Source organism: Haemaphysalis longicornis, unplaced genomic scaffold (assembly GCF_048455015.1).
Source record: "Haemaphysalis longicornis isolate Haplotype H1 unplaced genomic scaffold, Haemaphysalis longicornis Haplotype H1 scaffold_10, whole genome shotgun sequence".
NCBI lineage: Eukaryota > Metazoa > Arthropoda > Arachnida > Ixodida > Ixodidae > Haemaphysalis > Haemaphysalis longicornis.
The window spans coordinates 57,733,561-57,757,970 of NW_027526204.1; the positions used below are offsets into that span (position 1 = coordinate 57,733,561).

The following is a 24,410-nucleotide window of genomic DNA, read 5'->3' on the forward strand; positions in this document are numbered from 1 at the left end:
TCCATACGGCGTTGTTGTTGTCCGTCCACACCCCTCCCCCATTCTCCTCGCCATGCGAGCTGCGCTCTCGGCCGCTCACCCTCTCTCCTCTCTGATAGCGAACACTCTGTCGCGAGGGGCATTGGATTGGCTTGGCTAGAATTGGATTGGATTGGATTAAAGTGGATTGTGTTGGATTGTGTTGCGTCATAGCCGCGCCACATTGCGTCATAGCCGCTGTAGGGGGTTCACGGCACCTTTCACGCGATGGGTTTTACCTAGCCTGATGCATGCGGTCGTCTTTGGCAAGAACTTCTACATTTTGTGACACTAGTCCTGACTAGCCTTAAAGAATAATCTGCAAACATAATTATTACCGAGAACACATGGTGGGGGCCCCATTATATACAGGTGCCCTATCATCCGGACTGCGGTTTCGATACTTCTTTTGTGGTTTCCCTGAACAAATTCTGAGCTCTGTGCTGCATGCCTGCTTATACTGATGCAGGCGCTCGGCCTCTGAGGCCTGTGTGCCTTGGCGTCTTCGCCCACGGAGATAAAATTGTTGAGGGGTAGTGGTATACAGCTCTGCTGGGAAAATATCCAGTGGACGTGAGCGTGCGCCTCGTAAGGAGCACCCGGGGTCAGCCAGCTCAACATTCGAAAACACTCTGCCCAGCATTCATGGCGTCATCGCTTGCTTTCTGTTTTCCTTGCCAGTTCACCTGCCTTTGCGCCCGAGTTCGGTGTACAGACGCCCAGTTTGCGAAGCCGGTTGCTCCGGGGTCTAGCGAGTGCTAACGCGGTCCACGTTGGGAGAAATGTGAAGGCCTGCGGACAAAACGATCCGGATCTGCCAGACATGGAGAACTTTCAGCGACAAGTTCGGAAATCCATGACGTGCAACAGCCGGGCTCCGGCGAAGGGAACGGGGCCATCATGTCTGCTGTTTCTCCAGCTTTGCACCACTAGTTCAAGCTGCGGATTTTTTTATGCAAGCTTCACGATCGCTTCAAAGGGGAGAAGGCCAGAAAAGTAGTTACCATAACTGGTAAATTAGGGCAGGAGCGGTAAAAGCAAAGCCACAAGCTTATTTTGGTGCTCCCACACGCACGCATCTGTCCACACGTACATGCAGTGGGGCGAAGCATGACTCCGCCATTTCCTTTATAATACATTTCTTTTCTCCTCAGCCCCAAAGCTAAAACCACTCTAAAAAAACATGCATCTGCCCATGCTGAAATTTCTTTGCCCATTGTACAGTGACATTGAAATACGTACTAGACCGAATACGGGACACTCTAAAAGCCCTGCACAAACAGCTATTTCTCTACGGGATAGCTCTTCGGCTGATATTCTGTGAGCTTTCTCTTAATCCTGGAAACCTCCAGAGTAAGCGCCGACTGATTTATGCCTTCACAGGTTCGGGATTCTCCCTGCTTTGGCCCTCCTTTCTTTTGGCGGGGTCGCGTGTGCTTGGCGGAATCCATGGAAAGCACCCCAGTCAGAAGAAGTAAGGGACGCCCGTGAAAATGAAGGTGAGAAATCCATAATATCGTAATGAGAAAAATACGTCATTGGGCATGCCTGAGACCGGTAGGCAATCTTCTTCAGGCATTTGTTTTAGGGTGAATATTTGATAACTTTCTCCCAAAGAGCATGTAAATAAGTACACTGCAATCCAGCCTTTTTTATTAAACTGAAGTGATCAGCGGGATGTTAGCAAGCACATGTTTTAACACATCACAATTCATTAGGCATGTATATTGCTGTACGAGGTTACTTGATGCCTGTCGGTACTCTCAAACTTTCCAAAACAGAATATAACGAAACCTTGCATATATAACGTTTTCGGAGTATTAGTGGTCCTAGTCGCAATTTGATTCGCCTATTTAGTATAACGGGTTGGGTAAACAGATTTGTTCTTTAATTTCCTTCCTTGGTTTGAAGACACGGGAGGGGCCTCATCATTGCGGTTTTCGGTCGTGCAGTGCAAGTGAAAAGATTAGCGGATTGATTTCTTCTTGGCAAGGAGTTTATTTGGGCAGGCGAAAAACAAAAGTGCATTCGCGTACGTGACGCTCGCGGAATTCAAAATTTTGCAGCACCTCTAAATTCGTGCTAAATCATTAACTTTGACGCGCCTAATTGCATTGGGATAATTTGTGGCCTGAAACCACAGGTAATGTTTCAAACACCTCTATACACAAAATTGTTCCATTCATTGTAGGCTTTCCGGTGGACCCAGTTATTTAGGCGTATAGTAGACTGTGATGAATGCTGCGAAAAACAATCACTCTAAAAAAGAGAATAGCTCCTCACCTAAACTTTGGCTTGCACTAATTTGCTGTTTTTTGTTACATATACGTATACGGAAATAGTAAAACCTTTTACGCTCTATGGTCACTAATTTCGTAAGAACATTTTCAAGATTAATGTTGTTATTTATTCCTAATCCTCAGGCAATCTAGTGTACATATGAGTTTTACAGGACAAAATGATGCAAAATGGTACCAGTTTTAAACGCTGCGACTTGGTGCACAAGGCTAAACACCTATTGGCTTGGTTTCCGTTTGCTCGAAAAACCGAAACTTTTGATGCCGGTAATGCCTACTCCATGTTTCTCGCGAGTTCTGCTTACCACAAAATGCCGCATGGTCCTCACTTTTTATATTTGTTAGCTGACATGAAATTTGTGGACACGGAACACGCCAATTCTGTGGAACCGTTTTCGTCTTTTGTGTGACGTTGTCTGTTTGCGTGTCACTTCGCTGACAACTTTGGTATTCACTTTTTTTACCGGGGTTCGTAGTGTTATCGGTTGGAAGAATGAAAACAAAGCTGAGCAATAACATTTATTGCAACACTTTATAGCACCCTGTATTACAGATATCGTAATAAGAAACACTAGCACTTTCTTGAACAGCATTAGCTGTTCAAGAAAGAAAGTTCCCAAGAGGATGGCAGAAAATAACGTGAAGATTACAGGTATGAAGTGCAAGCATTGACGTTTTACAGAATGACTGGGTGCTCAGAATACCACAGCTGGCCACATGTAAGGGAGGTTATCTAGACAGGGGTCATTAATCAAGCCACAGAGCGTGCGCAGACACTACAGCTGCTAGAGAACAATGACCAATGCCTGTTTCCTGTGCGCTAGCTGGTAGATGTCATAAATTAATGGCATATAGGACACGTGTGGCCTGGTAGCCAACAGTAATTCCTACAGCAATAAAAACTATATAAACAGCGCGATATGGGAGTTATAAAATGTATACTTCCCGGGGTGAGGGCTCCAAAACAACTGCACTTTTTTATTTCCTTCATACGAAAGCAGGATGAACAGCGCCAGCCCAAAAGTGATAAAAATATTGCAAGCAAAATGTTTGGGTTAGTAACCTGTTTCGTGCACCTGTCTAGTTCGCATTGTGATAACCTATTTTTTCTGCGACAGTCTGAGAGAGACATATAACTTTAATGATACGAAGTGAGCCTAGCACTGAGGGTCGTGAACTCAGCACTGGTCCAGTTATCATTGCTGCACAAAATATGTACCACGTCCCAAACATGTCATGACCACCTGGTTGTTAGTACAATGTATTACACATGGCCTGTCTTAGAAGGGAGTGTAGATGTAGTGGCTGCACTGATAAATGCACCCGCCACATAGCGCCGGTACAGTTGCGTGGTAGTTTAGAAGCCTGACATGTGCGCGCACACCTGCCTGGTCAGTACAATACTTTCAGCAGGAATGTGGTATGTCAACTGATGTCCTGCACTATTCTCCCACCTACCAAACTGTTGACGTGCTTGTTGATGCAGTGGCATTTTTTTCTCTACCCACTGTAGGAAGAATTGTTCACGTAATGCACAGCCAAAGGTCTTTTTCCGCTGTAGGATGCCGCACTTGTCCTAACCTAACGTCATGCAAGAGGTGTTCCTTTGCATACACGTAGCCAACGTATTTTACATCATTTACTTCGTGATTAACTCTGTCCGCTACTTGGTGACTCAGTGACTTCCATGACGCCGTGATGGACATAAAACGTTTGTTATAAGACGTGAAGTAAAGTCAATTGTTATTTCGAAACGCTTCCTGCGTAGGTAAGAAGTAAGAACCAATACAAACTTGCCACACACGCATTTTTCTTGGTGACGATTATCGCTGGCGATAATCGTCATCGATTTATTAAGATGCCCGCGTGAAATTACACAACGGTAAAGCACACTATTGACACTACTAAAATTTCTTGCATCTCCCTTAAAGGGGCGCTCAATATAGTTGTGAAGGCAATAAGGTCTAGAGTTTTTGCTGTTTCCTCGTGCGTCAAAGTGCTGTGGATGCTACGAGCTCGTAAGCTGGGAACATTTGACGCAACCCGCCCATAGCTGCTCCATAGTATTCAGCGCCAAATGCATAATACAGGCTCCGTCACACGCAAAAAGATATACCAGTGGTTCCTTGAATGAAATGAGAATTCGCGTGTACACAAAAAAAGCATAGAAAGCGTATTCTAGTGGTAGCGCGCTTGATATCGCGATTTATTCGGACCCTTTCAAGTGCTATTAAAGTAATCGAATTCCAGATTTTGTTATTCAATTTATCGTCATCATACGCGTACTTGGGCGCAGCAGCAGTGCGCTGAGGCAGCACACACTCGTGGGTTCTCTCGACAGCAGCGATGATGACACTCTGCATCGGCGGCGCGAAGTACGTCTCAGGAAAGGACAGCGACCTTCCTCTTGCCAGTGACCTGCCAGCGTCGCGCAATGAGCGTCTCGTGCGGTCACAGCATACTGGAGCTCTCTCCCAACGCATACTGTCGGAGAGAGCTTGTGCCGCCACGGTGACCCACCATCCCCTCACAATTTTGCGACACTCTCCCCCTTTGCTTTCTTTCACTATTTGGTCTTGCCATCGTTCTCTCGGTTACGACGACGAGGCGGCTTAGCCAAGAGACGGCCGCCAAAGGGCTGTGCCCTAAAACACTCTTGAGGGTTACGAATGTGGTAGTTGTCTTGGCTCCTAAATTATAGGAGCGGTGATATCGTGCGCCTCTAAACACCGAAGAAGTTCAGATTTATAAGGGTGGTGGTTGTGGCATCTGTGCCCATCATACAACTTTGCTTGAGTTTATGACACTGCGGGGTATGCAGTCAGTTCAGGTAGCCAGCCAGTCAGATTATGGAAGTTATCTGCTGGATTTCCGAGGGAATATATATGTCGGGGTACTTTCGTTGTAAATGTAGTCCTCGCTTCAAATGCAAGTATTGGTGCGCCCTTGGTTTCGATCGCTGTGCTCTGTGCTTTGGAAATGACTGCATCAGCCGCTAGTAGCGGACGTGTCCAAGGTGAGGCCGAAGAAGCACAGTATTTGTTTGGGAGAACAGGATGTAGTGCGGAGCGAGTGAACGATTGATCGAGTGTGAGGCAGGTGGATGGCGAAATTCTTTGGGAACATTTTTTTTGTGGAGCGCAAGTTGACCTAAGCATGGAACTTCAGTTGTCGCAGGCGTCTTCAGGGTACTGCTGACGACGCTGGGCCGCCTTAGGCTGCCTAATGAAGTTTTTCGCTTGCCTTTACCTTTCTATGTTTTTCTCATGAGCTGTGGCTGTGACATCCACACGTTTCTTGAGTGATTGCACGCTTGCAAATTGCATGTAGATGGGCGAGCTCTAAAGTCACAGTCTTTTGTGCTTTGGTTTCCTCCTTCATTTCAATGAAATTACACTTCACGAAACTACAACTAACAGAACTTCAAAAAGGTCCCACCTGATCACTTCGAAATCCATAACTGGCGGTTCGATTTTGTTGCTCTCGATTGAAACTCGGGAAGCAACTGCGATGCAACATAAGAGCTTGTGCCTTTTTATTGTTGTGTTGCGTAGGGCCTACTCCGTCGTCGTCCTTGTGTCCGTTCGCTCGCGTGGATACTGGCCCACTTCAGGCGCCAAGGTAAGTCTACGTGTCTCTGAATACCGGTATGCTTGCGGACCAGCCTGGGCACCGTTCTAGAAATTATGATTCAGAAGCTGCAAGTGGCATATCATTTGTAAAGCAGGTTCTTTGGCCTTGCGTTACGTTTCTTCCCTTCAGTCACAGGATAGATCAAGAGATCACATAGATTCTTTCACTGCAGATTCGTGTGATCTATAAGGAAAACTGAAGTTGCCCTCCCAGGAGAGCTAACCACGTTTTAGTTGCGCCCAAGGTGTTACCAACACCCATGAATGCGCGGGTAGCTTCCCTTGATTGATATCTGCATGGTTCAGTGAACATTATTAACCAGCACACCTCAAACTGCCGAAGTCAGATGGTAGCAAATTGTGCTGCACAAAAGTATCCTTTGTAATTATGCTTTACATTCAGGGTGCTCGCGAAGCTGCGTAAATTAAATACGTATTCCAAGGGTGGCTGCTATTATAAGGTATGTGGTAGCTGATGGAAAACCGGAATAAAACTATGCGTACCTGCTTTATTATGAAATGAAGCGTGTAAAGCACGCGACATGGTTGGTGAATCCTCCATACAAAAATGGATGCGGTGCGGCAGTTAGAGACTGTGACGTCACCACGCTAATAACGTATTTGTAGGGGCTATTCCTGGCAGCGGCTGCCACTTTCAAGGCGGATACGAAAAGCATTGGCGTAGTTATGCGCCTAGGTGCAAGTGCTCGCGCGCAATTCTTATGGAGTTCAAGTTTATGCGCCGCCGTTTTGCGCGTCCCTGGGTACAGCATGGCAAAAGCGTGGCGCTCGAACCTTTAACTGAAGGTTGCTGTGACTGAATGTCAGTTTTGTTGTTTTTGCCGATGCTCAGAAATTTTACGCCTTAAATATTCTGCAGTCTTTTTGCCGCTCAAAAGACCTTCACGTTAGGACAATCTCCAGTCCTTCTTTGCTGCTCACGGATCGGAAGTGGCATGTAATTTGGGTGCATTGATGCTGAGTAAATTCGAAACAGACCTTTTAATTTAACGCCAAAAAATAAAATAAGCACAATTGTGCCTTAGAGAAGTAAAACTTGATGTCGGGCTAGTCTGAGTAACATGTTTCTCAAAGTAAGTTGAGCTTGGTATGCTCACTGAGACAGGCAAAAGAGAAAAAAACGTCCACTTTCACGAGAAGACCGCGCATGCGCCGTCTTCCCTAGAAAGTGCACGTTTTTTCTGTGTCCGTCTCTGTGAGCATATCAACCGCAACTTACCTTCAAAAGCCTTTAAAGCAGGCTATTGCTATCTCTTTTTGTCGATAACTCAGCGGTAGATGCTGATGCCTACGCCTCTGCATAAGTAGGTGCTCAAGCTTAGCCAGATTCCCATACCGAAAAGCTAGTAACGACATGGAGAGCATTCACTAAAGGCCATGTCACCTATGGTGCAAAGGAAACCATTGAACATGCCGTTTTTCACGAGTGTGCATTCTCCGAGCACCACACCGGTCTCCGTACGTCTGTGAGGCCGTCAAACAGGAGACGGAGTATTTCTCCATCGCCACCGTTTGGGATAGCCGCTTACAAAAACGCCCTTGAGATGAAGCCGTTCCGGGGCTACTGCTACAAAAAGAGCAAGCATCCTTTTCTATAGTTCACCACAGATCATGCACCTTAGCACATGTCTATCTAAATGCACTCACCCCAGTGAAGATAATAGTATGTACACACCATTTCGGCTTGCTAGAATACAGCGGTATACCAAGTATCCTCATTCCAACCCACAGTCAAATAGGCCACGTTTTCGGAAGAAAATGCAGGGCGGCAGCTAGCCGTAGAGATGGACTAAGGGCATTTCGCACTGCCACTCACGCATCATCTTATTCTTTTTGGACAGAAACAGATTCACAACATTGCCTGCAATGAAAAAAGGCATATCAGTCATGACCGAAAACCGATGAACCGAAATTGCTGTTGACGGAGACATTATTGACATTTTTGACGGAGACGGGATATCGTTTGTTATTATACTGATCCCATGAAAAATACTCTAGCCACCACTATTCTAATCATCACCAAACCCTCTTGAATGAGAAGTAAAGATTGCAGCTCTCGCCGTGTGCGAAGAAACTAAGACGCGCTTCAAAAAAATTAAGATTAGCGCACAGCGTAAAAAATGGTCTTGAAAAAAAATTGATTTTTTCCCTCTCTCGCCAACTGTAAAATCACTATTTGTAACCCGGAATTCTACGAGCCCCAAGAACCACATTTGTTCAGTTTTCTTCAGGTCAGCTTTTGTCAAGTCGTATACTGAGACTTCGACGACTGTTTTCTCTTTTGTGACGCGGTACCGAAGAGGAATTCCTATGCCCTGAATACTGCAAAGCTCGAGCTTCCCTTAGAGGCAGCGGGACGTCAGTATCGTTCATTATAAAGTGATTACCAATACCACAGCACGCGCACACTAAATAATTTGAAAGGTGGAAGATAAATTCTGTGACAATAATAACTGGTTTTGGTGTTTTAAGAATGTTTTGTGTAGTAGGCAAACGAACCTTTGTTAGTTACTCTACGTCTGGTTTGCGTGTTTCTTTCCCATGCTAATTAAGGTAAATTCACCAGCGAATTTACGACCCTCATTCGGGATGTTTTTGTATAAACAACGATTCCTTCTTACATTGCTTGGTGGGAACTTTTACTGTTTTGTTGCTAATATTCTCATCCATGCTGCGCCTCGTTTATCAGCGAAGGAGACAACCCAGCATCAGAAACACTCGGCTACCCTCTTCGACTCATTAATGCCTCCCTGGCGTGCCACGTTCCACCCAAGTGCGACCCAAAAAAGCCCTTCCGAGAGTTGGACGGCAGCTGCAACAACCTCGCTCACCCACACTGGGGAAGGGTTAACTCGTGCCTGAGAAGAGAGCTTCCTCCGGCGTACAGCGATTGTGAGTAGCTTGACAACCATGTTGGAGTCACTGTGCACTCGTCACACAATTGCAGTCAGGCCCATTCTATACCAGTAAAATGGACTATGGGATCTTCTCTTGAAAAAAAAAAGTAACAAACGAACGCCATAAATGAAACCAGGGGGAAGCGAGCCGTGCCTGTTTTTGTATTGCCCTTCATTTTCAGAAGGAATGACTTGGCCCTCCGCAATGCACAATGTGGAGAGTACTTTAAATTTTGCCCTCCTTTTATATTTAAAAACCTAACTTTGTGCGTTTTGCATAGATGGGTGAACGCGAGAAGCTTTTGTATTAAGTTTTTTATTACGGTTGTCAGAATGTGTTCTTTGCACCTGAAAACAGTGCTGTATACTGGAGCTACGGATAGAAATATTGCATAAGAATTTGTTATCTGGACTTTTTCGTAAAAACAGAATTATGGAAAGGAGTAATTTCATGGTTGGCACAAACGCAGTGGGTGCAATATATAATGCGACAAAAACCAGTAGCCACCATCTAAAGCATTGTTACCAGCGCTGATACACTGCAGCGAATTTGACGACACAGCATCGGAGCACATTACCTTAACGCGACCTGCATCGCCATCGTTGCGAGCCACAAGATCATCCTTGTCTTTATATGAAGAGTGTGGACAGGAGAGATGAGATATACTCTTTTGGTGCAAGGTAGCAACAATAGTGCAGGACAGAAAGGCAGTGAAGTCAAGTAAGAATAGAGTAGGCAAAAAAAAACCCGATGGCTTTATTTCAAGCAGCTTGATATGTGCTTTTGTTTCTGTGGGACCGGGTGCAGGTGTTTCAGCTCCTCGTGTTTCCGTGACTGGGAAACCACTACCCAGTACCCGGCTTGTTTCAACGACAGTGCACTATCAAAACAGGAGTGTTGATCCACGCTTTACAAATATGGCGGTGATGTTCGGCCAGTTTATCACGCATGACGTATCACTGCTGACCGGTGTTAAGCTGCCGTCCCTGGAGACCGATCTTGGTGAGCATTGTACAGACTATTTCTTCAACCAATTTGGCAAAATGTAGCCTGGTCTTATTTTTTTCTCATGTAAATGTAGTATAACAGGGCTAATTTCAAAATGTGCAGTCTGTATCGGAGTTTCTGAGTAAAAAAAACTTACACCATCTTCCCGTGGGGAACCCTGATGAGGATGCGAGGCATCATGGGGTTCCGTGTGGTGCCATTGTGTAGGCCGTTATGTTGAGTGATCTGGTGTTTAGTAGCGCCAGAGGGAATTCCACGACCGGGTCCACATCTGTGGCAAAGGCACGCAAGTGGTGTTGTGTGACAGTGAGTAGGCGGTGGTTGTCGAGGCGCCCAAACTCGTCTATCATGTTCCGGCGATGTTGTCTATGTGGTAGAATCGGTAGTCTCCGTCAGCATTGGTGAGGTAAAGGTTGTTAACGTTGGTGCACCGGCTGAGAACAAAGTACACGCCCTCCTCTCCGCAGCTTTATCTTCTTCTCCTTATTCTTCTTCAGCGGTTCCCCTACGGGAAGATGACGACGGTGGTTGAACGCGAAGCTATCTTGTGATGGATGTTTTGGTTGGCCAATACCTAGGGGCATCCTGCCACAATCATAATCAGAGGTGCTGCGGACGGGGCACGGAGAAGTGACATCCCCCCGAGCAAGAGATGCTCCGCGTCTAATAAATATGTAATTTTGCAAAGTTTACGAATGCAGCCTCGTATTTGTTAAAACACATATTCACAAGCTTTATTTCCCCCTGGTCGACACAGGCAGCAATTATACGCGGCGTTCTGCCGCCTTTGGTCGTGTTTTGAGTAGTGTTGAGACTTTTTGATAAAAAATATCAGCGAAAGCTGTAAATAAATTGCCGCTAAATATTATTATTCTGAAATAATCTTTGTGGGGAACGCCACTAAGAGATGCTCGTAATAATGTTACAGAAACGTTTATATTTTGTTCTCGCAATTTTGGGTAGGGGCTATTTATTTCAAACAAACACAATTTTCGAGAGTTGTTTTTCTGCAGGAAACGTTCAAGCCACGCCTATGCATATCCATCTGGGCCAAACGAAAGCGTCGCTTGCTAAATTATCGACGGGTTCGCAGCAACACGGCGCTCTCGTTTACTAGCGGCAATCGTTTGTAGGCTCCGCTCGTGTGTTTTGCACTGAAAAGCATTTTTTCCCGTGGCCATAAGAGCGGCGGCTGTTACGGTAATTCCCTGGTGCAAAGCGATCGCAGAGGGTGCGCTTTGAAAGTGAGCCCGAGGGAGAGATTTGCAGCTTTACCGCTCTAGCTGTACGGACATCTACATCACTCGTCCTCGTTTATGGTTGCAGGAGGACCGAGTAGGAGGAAACAGACGGACCTTCTTCTTTGTCTCAAGCTCGCCGTTCGTTTTTAAGTTACCTCCTTGTGAAAAAAAGACGACCGTAATTTTTGTTCAGCTCCCTCAATCAAGTAGGGCCCATGTTGCATTGTGCATAGAACCGTCACGAATGCATGTGACCATGTACTTACCGGTTTCCTTCATCCTTAGTTTCCTGAGAACTTTTACAAATTCTGTAAATAAATGTAGTCTACGGCAACCGCCGGACGTGCGGAAGTACTCAAACCCCGGTAATACGTACCAAACAATGCACTTTGATAGCCTCTGGGCCAGATATTCGGTCGTCTGATCGAGGTGTCACAGTGCAGAAGAAAAATATAACGAGATAAATCTTCAAAAATTCCAAAGCACCAAGGCACCAGACATTTAAGGCAGTTTTTCTCTTTGGAGGCATGGCGCCCAAGGGGCTCTTGTTTTATTGTGAATGCAAAGTCTCGGTATGTAGCGCACCAGGGTGCCTTGTGCAAATTTATTAAGTCAGAGAGTTTGACAAATGTGCACTGTTTCCCCAACTCCGTCCACTTGTCCTGCTCTGCGTAAATCTACTTCCGCACGAAACGCCGGTTTTTATTTTTCAAGCAAAATGTTTCTACTTCCATGCCACAAGAGTCGTATGAACAATTATCAGAGCTCAAAGCTGCTTGTTTTCTAGGTTCCAGAAAAAGCAAGAAAATAACTCACGCAAAAGATGTCTTTATAAAGAAACATTAGTCAGGCGGAAGAAGTGTAGTATACGTTATGTTGACGTTATGGTGGATAACGTGTGCGTCTGAGTATTTCTGATTATGCAGGACCTGGGCCGAACCCCACATGTCGTCAAGGAGATAATTGCTTACCAATTCATGTGCCGGAGAACGATGATTTCTACCCGCAGTACAACGTCACCCTGCTTGGATTCAGTCGGACAGTCCCTTGCTCTCAGTGCTCTCAAGGTACAGTACCTACACTCGCATAATTGTGCCCATGCGCTCAGGCAGTCTCTGCGCCAAGCAGTGCAGCCACGTGTTACTTCGGGGACTGATATTGAGAGAGCAGTTGTATGTCTTTGCGGCTTGTTTGGAATGGTAATTGTAGCAACGCTCCTTCTTTGAAGGACTTAAGATACTTAGATTTTTATGTGCAAGCGAAGTTATCAAAAATAAGGACTAAGTTGACGAGCTGTTGACATTTTTTTCTGTTATCGATGGCAATAGGAAAGAAAAAAAGTTTGTGGTAAGATTCTTGATGTTCAAAACATAAACGGAACTTGGGGCAATTCTGCCGGCTTTATAATGTTTCGCCACCAATGTGATCAAAGTAAATCGAAGATAGGATCAAAAGTTGCACACATACAGACCAACGTTTAGCTGTGAAAAACGGTTGTCATAGGCACCAGCAACGAAGCCGAAGCAGCATACAGTAAGGTAAAGGGCCGCTAAATAATAGTGATTGTATTCTTCAGCGCAATAAGCGAGAGAAGGAGATAGGTGACCGTGCAGTAAGAAACCTTGAAACAGTTGTTCAGAGAAACGTATGTATTAGATTATTTGGATTGGCGGTAAAAAACGTCAAAGCTTATCGCACTAGAATCCAGTTATCGTATTCCAGGCGCAGGTCGGGCACTCTACACTTACACCACACATTATACCAAATAAACCTGATCAATAGAAGCGCACCACGCTTGGTACACTGTGCGACAGTTCAACATATCTGGACGTGGTTCATTGTCAGTATCTTGGAGGCCAATGAGACCTCTACTCCTCTGGCCACTAAGACCCCTACAGTAACGGGAGTGGTTTGGAGCTATTGACAGCACGCGACAGGAGTAGGAGCAGACAGTACGTGCATTCGTCGCCTTCTTTCTGGATGCCGACAAGCCTTACCTAATCGTCCCAACGCCACAACCTGCCCCACCGTGTTTTCAAGCCCTACTCATTTTCAAGGTTTTTTCTTGGTCTAGTATAATCTGAGTAACTAGTTGAAGTACAAGTTTAAAACAAAGAAAAATGTTGCACACGTTATTGCGCAAATAAAGGAAGAGAACGCGGGTGTTCATAAGTTTTGGAGATGAAACTAAAATAGAAAACTACATACTGATTACGCTTGATGACGAAGATTGGATTAGTTTACTGGTGGGAGGCCAACAAAGGAAAAAAGTGCCAAACAAATGGTACTATTTAATAGAAGTGGTTCATTATAAGTGTCCCTTCAGGTATTGTACAGGTTTTTGAGCTACAAGGGAAGAATGAGAGCCCTGACTACTGCATTAGAAGCAGGAGAATCGGGCTAGACCTCGACAGGGCAAGGTAAAAAGCAGTAATACAACGGCAATCAAACTCTTTGTCTACAGGGACAGGGCACCGATGTTTGAACAAAGAGCTTGTGGGCAAATTTACAGTCGCTACTCAAGAAGACAATGGCGTGCACGTACTAGAATATAACCTCAGCACGCTAATTCTTGAGTCGGCAATAGCAGGTAGGAGGAAGCCAACCTAAAAAATAGCTGTATGTTTTAGAAAACTTAAAACGTTTTAAAAGCTCAAGAGTATAAAAGAGCCAGTCATAAAAGATCGACTGAAATTCGAGGAGGGGTAGTAATAGGTTCATCAAGCAGCAAAGGTAACCTTCGCGCCAAGGACTTAGCATCTATCATGCAACTATAACCAGAAACGAGGGCCTAACAAAAACGAAAATCTGCTTGCGACAGAACAAAGTGAATGCAAGGTAACATGTGACTTGTAAAATAAGGACAAACCAGGGCGTCTAACCCGAAGTGAAACCGAGAACTGAAAAGCGGGACGAGCCATTGTTTTTGCCGCAACTCTGTCCCTCGCAACCCGAACCCAAAATGTTTTTTTTTGAGCATGCTGAACCCTAAGCGAAACAGAACCGAAAAAAATAGATAACGGTCACCGGTTCACGGCAAAACGGTTCGACCATCTGCTGTTGTTACTGTGCAGTTGATGCCATTCAGGCCTTTTCATTTCCGGCACCATCAACTTCGTACTCTATCATGCACTTTTCCCTCCGGACCAATGAAAACATTACCAACGCTCCCCTTGTGGACTCAACAGAGAAAAGAAATGCGCATCAATGTAGCAATGTTATATTGGGGCTGCTACCGCGAGTATAGGGCAAGGTTCACCAAAGAAAATACCATTCTCGGCAGCTTTCAGGTGGTATAAAACGACTTTGCCCTTCCCTCACTGCGACTTTATAGGAGCAATAAGGCTGCGAGAGTGCTCCACTACGCAACAGCGAAGGCCCGCAGCCCAAGTGTGTAATGTTTCCCACTACATAATTTGTTTCAAAAGGTCGCACACCAGGAAAGTGTAGACAATTGACAAGTTTTACCGACAGGGTTTGCTCAATGGCTTAACCGTTTGCCGCTGACCGCAAACATGAGGGTTCAACATGACGGCCGTTTTTCTTATGTAGGAGAAAAAAGAGAACGTCTATGTTTCGAGATACTAAAATAAAAGCCCTACACGTTATTTTAAATAATAATACGCAATATAAGCAAATTGAATAAGCAAAACACCACAAAGTGGATATTGCTAAGTACACATCAATTTCTTTGTCCGATCTTTCACAACCAAACCTGTCATGAATGCAAAGGAAGCGAATTCCATGGTTTCTGGCATAATTGTTAGTTTCGCAGGATGGTACGGCAGACAAGTTTGCGTTTTTAACAGATAGAAACAATATTTGAAACTGCAGGGAAAAGTGCTAACGTACGCTGCACAATTATTCCGTTTAAAAAAAAAAAACTGCCTCCCTCGACCTTGCAGGCACTATGCATTTCGTCATGGAAGAAAAAAAAAGCTCTAAAACAGACAACTCATGCATGAAAGGCAGGCCGTACCCACAATCGCCCATTCGCCCAGCACTCGACTTTTCAACTTGTTCTGCAGTTTTCAGCTCTGACTTGTTTTCAGGGGCGCACTTTTACTGACTGCCCGACTCGCTACTCTGCTGTTACTGCTACTCGTTCCGGAGGGGGTGCATGGCTGCCGACGAATTTAGGAGCGTCTTCCCCAAAAACGTTCTATCTGATACTACACTCATCAATTACCCTTTCAATTTGCGATGGCGTAATATGTTATAATATTTCGCAATGTAGCGGACAACAACGATAGCAGTCGGTCAGGTGGAGCAATGTCGTGTTCTTTGCGACGCAGAGTTCCGTAGTAGCTATCGCAAACCGTATTCCAGTAAAAAGAGCCATAATGAAATTATTGTGCGTTAACCAAAGCTTATTTTTAACTTAAATGTTACTTACACCCTAGCGAAAATGTCAGTCAACAAATTGTTCTAGGTGACCAAATAATCGAATTCATTGCTAACATTTATGTGGCTTCTATGCTACACCGATGGTATTAAAAGCTGGTACTAGAGGCTGGTATTTAAAGTCGCCAGTACGAAGGCATATCTTTATGGTTCGACGGTTATCGTGAGGGGCGATCTCATAGCGAGCAGTTTGATGTCCGCAAAATAGGAAAGTGCAGAAAATATATCCCATCGTCATATATCTTGGCGTTGCCTTTATGTAGTCCCCAGGACAACATGACGTTTGGGCAAGAAAGTAGCTCATAGATTGTCAGTAATTCATTTATATGCCTTATATATCGTCCAATTTTTCAACGATTGCTTGTAAATGTCGCCACGGTTATTGAGAAACAGCAAAACTTTGAACGTTTGGTTGTATTTTCTTTTTAGTTTCGTTTCAAACTACGAAATTGTTTTTTACTCGGAGGTGATAACTTAACACTATGAACCAGTTCGGTACGTGATTTAGACTTACCGGGACTAAGCCAGAAAGAAATGAATTCTCCCTGAACCCGAACCGTAACCGAACCGGTATTTTTTCGGTTCGACACACTGGGACAAACATTAATAAGATAACGAAAGCGGTGTAAAGTTCTATTCATATTTGTACCTTGGCAGGGTGAGGAGAAGAAAGAGCGCTGAATTGACCGGCTTAGTTTGCGAAGCTCCAGGAGTAACTGAAGACATGGTGAAAAAAACGGAACCATTCAAAAAGATTTAGACTCAAAAAGATTTATCTCCCGGCTGGTTATCTCAAACCACCCGTACAGTATTCTTCGCTTCGTATCTCAGAGACAGCCTCGACTAAAACCAACCACGTCATGAGTAAGTAACATAATCGAGGAATAATAATTTCATGGAAACTCAATATATACTAACGCATTAGATTAAGCTCTCGCCAGTTGGCTAACGGCAGGTTTAGCGGAATTCCTGCAAAAAGTCGCATTACCCTTGCGCCCACATTAACAACCTAAGGAGACCGTAGATGCACTATGCAACCTTGTTTACTTGCCAAAATAAAAAAATTTCCAACTTACTGAGCCCTGTTAGGGCAACCTAGAGGGGTGCAACAGCCCGAACAGGATTGGGAGCAATTTTCAAAGCAGCAAAATCTTGGTTCTGGAGGAGGAAATTCTAAATTTGGAGCAGAGTACGGTAGATGATACCCTCGTTTGGGAGCACCAAATTCTAAATTTGGAGCAGTTTATTAGAGAAGTGCAAACAATTTAACGCCAGTGCACACATGCCTTAGGTTCAGTGGACAAGGTCCTGCAAAAGTTGCCCACGAATCCTGCAGTAAGCTGCAAGGCATGGTGTATTTGTGCCAACCTACGAGTGATGTTCATCTAAATACTTAGTGTCTGCAGGATCAAGGATCAAGCAAAGGAAAAAAAGACAGAGAATGGTTTAAAACATGCAAAGGATATGTTATTTGTACTCCCAAGTTCCCTCATAAATGGCCAGTCCTGACCTATCTGTATTGCAAATAACTTGCACGTAAGCAGCATCTGGCTACACTAAAAGCAAATGCGACAAACCCGCCGCGGTGGCTCATGGCTGCTTGCGCTACTGAGCACGAGGTCGTGGGTTTGATTCCCGGCCGCGGCGGCCGTTTTTCTGATGGAGGCAAAAAGCAAAAACGTCCGTGTGTACGAGATTTTGGCGCACGTTAAAGATCCCCAGGCGGTCAAAATTAATCCGGAGCCCTCCACTACGGGGCGCCTCATCGCCTGCGTTGCGTCGGCGCGTTAAACTTTACAATCAGTCAAAGCAAATACGACAAACTGTTCTTCAATGCCACCAGAAGTAAGTAGCAGCAGATAAATTACTTATGCAGAGGTCATTGGTATTACATCAATACTTTGCCTTCGAAGTTTTTATAGTTCGCCAAGCTACTGAAGTGTGTGCTCAAGGCTTCCAACCGTTCGTTAGTTTTGTGCAGCACATCGCCCACCAAGCTCACATGGTCAGCGCACGGGCTCTTGCTGTATGTGCCGGACCAGTGCATTTGCCGTGGAATAATCTGCAACCGCTCTGCTCGCGACCGTGTGCACGGATACGTCGAGCTACTTTCGTTACTGCAAGTGACACGCACTCCGTGCCTCCGCGGTGCACTCCGGCAGTCACGCCCGAGGAGGCAGCAGCGAACACCGCTTTGGGTTGTGGCCTATTAAACGCGTGCAGCAGTTTATTGCATCGGTGTCAACAGCGCTATGTCACACGCTCTTCCGAGCAGATAGCTAAAGATGTTTATCGAGATTGGGTTGTCGGAGGTGCGCTCGTAGTTGGCCGCTAATACGCCTTTGCCCTTTTCGCATGTTTAATCTGGGGTCACCTCACCCACTCCGATATCAAAATAATTAGTCGACCAGTCTGCATTTCAGGAGTTAGTATATTCAAAATGGCACGTATTAGCGACATTTCATGCAATCGCGCTCCACCACACAGTACAATAACGACATCCAATGGCGAATGGTTTTCCTCGGATATACCTGTGGCAGGCCAAGCACTTCTCGGCGCTGGAGTCCCTTTATATGCCTTAAAGCGACTTTAGTTTCGGCATAGGTACAGTGAACTAAAGTCCCTTCATCGTCTCTTTGCCAGTGAACTAGAGGAGGAATAGATGGCGTAGGTGACATAGGCTATGGACTGCGTATATAAAGCGCTGTCGGCGCTAGTGGATTGGAAGATGTTGAACCTCAAACATGTTGCCAACGCGTCCTTTACTTCCCGCCAAAGTTCGCAAAATGAACAAATTTTGCACCTATTAAGGAATTTTTGCAGCGTGGCGCGATTTAAACGAATTTTATGGTTTTGGCGCAGCTGAACTAAACAATATGAAATGTATGAAAATGGCGTAATAGGCGGAGCTGTTGCATCCCTATTGACGAAACGTATAACAAATACAGTAGAATCTCAATGATACGAATCTAGCGGGACCGCGAAAAATATTCGTATCATTTGCGAAATTCGTATGAACCAACACAGACCAAAAACTTGAGCGCTGAAAAAAGTTTTCGTTTATTTCTTTTTTTACTTTCGCGTGAACAAATCCATGATTTTTTCTGCTTTTTTTAAACCCCCACGTCACGAATCAGTCCTTTCTGGAGCGCGTAACGCTTCGCCTAGCTTCGCGCTTGTCTCCTCACTCCCGGTGTCCAAGCTCGATACACGCCGCAACAGTCAAGCGTGAACCGCATGGTGCGTTTTTGCACGCGATTCGCACGCCTGGGCTTTGCGCGCGCTGTATTTTCAAGGCCGCATTGACGATTTTGCGCCCGCAGTATCTCCTACCTCGGTCAGAAAAAGACGCTGACGACTTGCGAAACGCTCGAGACAAGCCCACTGGCTCCGCCCGAGATGTTTAGGCTTAGCACTCCGGCAGATATTTTATGGGCGCTTTCACTAGCGGCGCGGATGGTGTTTTATAGTACCGTTTTCGCCAACGTTATCAGATCCTTTACTGCACAAGAAACTTCGTGTCTGCCTTGAGCGGCATTTTAAAGAGCGGCTAGAAGCAGTCGCTCAAGCGGCCGAAGCCACCGCCATGTTGCCGCCGCCGGCCGCGGCGCGCGCAGCGTGCGAGAGGTTTCGCGGTGCGAATGGGGCGTGCGGGGCGCATTTTCGCGAGCAGAAAACAACAGCCCGGCCGTTTCAGGAGAAAGAAGAGTGACAAATGGGGAGAGAGAGCCGTCACTTGCTGGTTCGGCAGTCGGGCGCCTCGCCGGCTCGTTCGTATCATCCGCCGGGCCGCGCAGGTCCGTTCGTAACAGCCGAAATTTTTCCCATTGCAAGCAATGCAATTTTGTCGGGACTTTTCAGAAATTCGTATCATCCCGAAATTCGTATCACCCAGAATCGTATCATCGGGCTTCTATTGTATTACTCATCTTCCAACGTTCGCGCTACACAGTCAGCAGTAGAAAAATACACCTAACAATAAATCTGTGTGTAAACTATGTTATCGTCTAAGTGGTGCAATAAAACGCAAAAAAAGAACCTTTAAAATTCTCTAGTCCTGTTTCTTGTTGGCGCCTCCAGTCTGCGTCCAATATTTGCACAAAAATGTCCCTGCAAAGTCGAAATGACCGGAAAAAACAAGAGGCGAGCATGACCCCAGCTTCATGTGTTTTGAAATAATTAATAATTCTATGTTTTTCCTAAAATTGAAATTTTTGGTGGACAATGTTAACCTTCAAATGAACCAAGATAGTATTATCTCTTCAAGGTCATTGTGGTGTGCTTATAGAGCGTTGTGTGTTCTAAAAAGGAAGCTTTTTTCAATCGGTATACATCGTTGAATCTGACATCGGAAAAGGTCATTTGCACCCTCTCTAGACTGTTGCGATCATGCGCTGATGCCTTTCTTCGCACTTATTCTGCGCCCTCATGAAACTTTACAACGGCAGCGCCAAAGTCGTTTTTATCAGTAAGGTCAAGCAGAGAAATTGACAATGTTTGATTTTTCCGCTCTGCTGCGTCTAGTGACGGTGCTTATACGGAAAGCTCTGACCCCGTCGGGTAGCTTAACGCGACAGATGGAAAAGTAACGAGGGGTGTAACCGTTGCCTGCCGGCGCTGTCCCACCAACAAAATTGGAAAAAAACGTTTCTGGTGTTGCTACCACGTTGTTCCATGGCCGCGTTTAGACAAAGTATGCGCAGGGTGCCCCTAAGAACAACTACTTTTTGGGATGTATTAAAAAACCCTTCGGTCGCGGGTTCGATTCCCGACCGCGGCGGCCGCTTTTCTGATGGAGGCGAAAAGCAAAAACGCCCGTTGTGTACGAGATTTCGGCGCACGTTAAAGATCCCCAGGTGGTCACAATTCATCCGGAGCCCTCCACTACGGCGCGCCTCATCGCCTGCGTTGCGTCGGCGCGTTAAACCCTACAATCAATCAATTAAAAAACCCTTCAACCCTCGGTTCTCAGAGTCACATCATCGGCCAATAGCGAAATAATTCGCTTCTTTCAAATTCCCTTGCACATCTTTTACCAACTTCGTTTGTGGGAAAGTTTATAGTGATTACTTATCGTTGCTAAGTGGTTATTGCTGCATCCCTCAGGCAATGCGGCGAAATGGTGATTATAAGGATGCGCTACGTAAATTTACTTTTTCATCGTTCAGTATCATGTGGTTCGCACTCACAGCATTTGCTGACGCGCGCAGCACTGGCCCTCTTGGAAAGCATTGTGCTACTTATCCCAAGAACGGGGGTGCAAACTGAGCCGTGGCGACTGGTTTTGTGATGGAGGGGAGAAATATAAACAATAGTGCTCAGAGATTTCGGTGCACATTCGAGATCACCAGGGGATGTGATTAATCTACAGGTATTCGCCACGGCACGCCTAATAGCAGTGGTGCAGCTCTAGCGGGGGCTAAGCACAAAAATATTGATAATGTTAAACCGAAACTGCACGCACAGTTATAGTGTCCAGACAGTGTTAGCGAGATACCGCGCATGAAAAGTGCGTGTATTAGAAGTTAACTCACTTCGAAGAGCGTATTTCCGTCTGTGGCTTGCAACAGCACAATGTTCAATGTAGATTTAAACGTGCTTTGAACTCGCCAACACTCACATGTTAGCATTGCCTTTCTTCAGTGATACGTGTCAATTTTTTGGGCGCAGGTGCAGTCGACCAGATGAACCAACAAACTTCTTACGCCGACCTTTCTTTGGTGTACGGACCTAACGATGACGTTTCTAGAGCAATGCGGAAATTCAAAGATGGTAATTATTAGATGCAACAATGCATGATTTATTTGTGGGAATTCGAATGAATGTGTGCTTGTTGTTGAAGTGCTGTTAACACATGGCTTTTGAGTCTATATTGTCTTCGGTTTCGGGAGAACATATAATTAATTACTTGTCGTTGAATTGTTGTTAACCCATTATTTTCGATACTCGTGGCGTGTGCTTTCGGAGCACTCTGTGGTACATTGCCTCCACGTAAACGTTGTGAGGCATAGTTTGGAGGTGAGCGAATAAATAAACTTATTCTAGGGAGCTTCAGGCGCTCATGGTGTTTCCCCCGCCCGGGGGGGAGAAATAAAAAAAAATTAGACATGCACTCGCAAACCGCGCTATCCGAGAGAAGGAAGAGCACTTAATTTATCGTTTGTAATATTGGAATATTTTTCTGATACGAATCCTAATATCGTAAGGTTTCGTTATCCAGATTGGCCCCAATCGCACTAGCATAGTGAAGTTTGGTTTCCCTAAGAAGACCACAAGGATGCATAATTTGTTATTTCGGTGGATTGTCGGGGCAGACTAACACGCATGGGATGTTAAATTCCGACGCGGAATTTTTCTCTTCATATTTAAGAACTAAATACGTACAGTAGTGACACCCCGACACATTTTGTAGCCACAAGGATGGCAGCCTCCGAACGGAGTCAGCGGGTGTTTAACCTCGAAACTGCCATGTCTAATTCGTTACTTTCAGCCGGTGTCTGTGCTATTTTATTTCCTAATATGAACGTTCCCGGGCTTAGATACCAAACTTCACAGTAAAGTACCTTTTTATTTCCGTCCGCCAAGAAGGCATTGTTAAACTTAGTACAGCTTATTTTTCACAAGTAATCAAGGCGCTTATAATAACAGAATAGGATCTTATTAAAAGCGCCGCAGCTACCGCAATGTGGCATACAATAGCAAATAAAGTCGTTTATTTGAAATTTTGTTTCTTACCTTAGCCATACCTGCCGGCAATCTTATAACGTATGTTTCAGAAGTGCACTGCTGACATGTTCACAAAAATGCGCTGCGTTTCTCAATTTAATAACAATAACTTCAATTAAGGATATGGCACTTCCTTCCGTTCCCAATTTCAATCTTTTATTCTCAACCACGTGCGTTAGATTTCAAATGTGACCATGTTAAAACTTCATATCCCGCATGGCTGTCATAGTTTTGCCATAGTACGCATGCCTAGCTCCGAGATTGTGCAGTCGAAATGTTAAGTTACGCTAGTATAATGCTGATTTCATTGCTTCTATCACTGCAGGACACGGGAAAGGTGGAAATAAGTCCACGCACCAGTTATGAGGCATTTCAATACAGCTTTGCTTGACTAAGTTTACACGGGGCGACCTATATTTAGTCGCACGACAAGTCGGGTGCTTGCCAAAGCAATATTCATGGTCGACACTACCCGGTGGCTTATAGACTCCTAGAGAAGCTGTTTGCACCAACTTGTCCGCATTTTAATAAAAATCCGCGGGAAGACGTTAAGAAAACTTCATGAGAAATTAGCTGCGGAAATAACTAAGGGCTTCAAAAAAGAGTTTCTTTCTTGAACACAGGTTTGTTGCTGAGCCAAGAAATTGGGGGCCTCGAGTACCTGCCGAACAGCCTGCTGCCTTATGCAGACAGCTGCAGCCTCCCCGAAGAGGATGCACTTTGTGCACGGGCAGGTAACTCCACTCTTTCCTTTTCCTTAAAGATTACGTATGCGTTGCACCAGGTGAAGTTGCCTGCCTTCGCAATTGGTCGTCCAGTCAAGTATTAAACGTATTCTGACAGCCTGCGGCGTACTTACGATGCTACGCGGTCACAAGCGGGGCGATGTTCCTTTGATGCTGGTTGCAGAGATACTGCCAAACGGTCTTCTTTTATTTTCACGGTGATAAATCCACGGAATACCGTTAAATAGATGTATTTAGAGAATTAATATGTTGTGCCAAATCCGAATACAGGAATTACCGCCTACGAGACAAAGGAAAGCGACGTTCTAAGAATAAATATCATCCCGATCTGACTTTTGAAACGCTTTTAGGAGAATACAGCAATCATTCTTGTAAATAAGCCAAACAAAAAGGTTTTGTGTAGGAACCAAGCAGGTTCTGTTTAACACATTTAAGGATATTCGGGCACCCAATAAGCTGGATTCAAGGAAAGTCGCATAACTACTACTGTCAAGATTTAATCTGAAAACAAGGATTTTTGCGTTCAAATATTTTCTCTAATACTTGGTATGCCTAACGTCAAAGGCATCGCAGAAACCACCGCGGTGGCTCAGTGGTTATGGCGCTGTGCTGCGGAGCCCAAGGGCGCGGGTTCCATACCCTGCCGCGGCATCCGCTTTTCTAATGGGGAAAAGCTAACACGCTCTTGTGTTCGATATTTCGACGCACGTTAAAGATCCCCAGGCGGTCAAATTTATTCCGGAGCACTCCACTATGGCGCGCCTCATCGCGTTTGTAGCGTCGGCGGGCTAAACTCCACAATCACTCAAATCAAAGATGTGTAAAAATGGGTCTTTTCAACAAGAGTAGAGCTGCGCTTGAGTACATCGAGTCACGGCAGAGAACACGTACGTGCAAGAATAATTCAAATTAAAAGTTCAAGTACATATGTGCTGTGCTTGAGGTGTAGATGTAACCGAAGAAACAGTATGCAGGTACGATTATAAAAATTTCTAGCGCACTTTGCAAGAAGACGGGATTCAGTGCTGACTCCTTCATTGACGTGTAAAGTATCGCCTGTGCTCTTATTTACTTTGTTTTCCACAAGGCTCAGGCGACCATAAAAAACGTAAATCAACTCACCGAAACGAAAGCAACTGTAATGTAATAATCATTTTACTACCTGCGTAATGGGAAACAATAGAACCGTACGCAATGTAGATCAGTTCTAGTTATTAGCTGTATTTTAGAAGAAGCAGGGGCTTAGATTTAAAACCCCAGATAATACCAGTATTCTGACCTTTAAGGGTGTAAATGTGTAAACGCGTGGGAGTCGTGCGTGGCTATTTTTGCTTTTCAATTTTCAAACAATATTTCGGCGACGCCCATTAGAAGAGCCCTTGCCCGAAGAAGGCTGGAAAGCCTGTGAACTAGTGAAAA

The 24,410-nt window shown here is 45.1% G+C and overlaps 1 protein-coding gene across 2 annotated transcripts in view; it reads left to right on the forward strand.

The window, feature by feature from the left end:
* The window catches only part of LOC144158602 (peroxidase-like), a 71,582-nt gene that overhangs the window by 23,831 nt on the left and 23,341 nt on the right, over positions 1–24,410 (forward strand). For both annotated transcript variants that reach the window (XM_077689599.1, XM_077689600.1), the window contains exons 3-9: positions 1,402–1,517; positions 5,870–5,936; positions 8,658–8,860; positions 9,674–9,868; positions 12,042–12,182; positions 21,190–21,291; positions 22,869–22,979. In XM_077689599.1, coding sequence (XP_077545725.1) covers positions 1,402–1,517; positions 5,870–5,936; positions 8,658–8,860; positions 9,674–9,868; positions 12,042–12,182; positions 21,190–21,291; positions 22,869–22,979 — 935 coding nt within the window. The remainder of the gene's footprint in view (positions 1–1,401; positions 1,518–5,869; positions 5,937–8,657; positions 8,861–9,673; positions 9,869–12,041; positions 12,183–21,189; positions 21,292–22,868; positions 22,980–24,410) is intronic.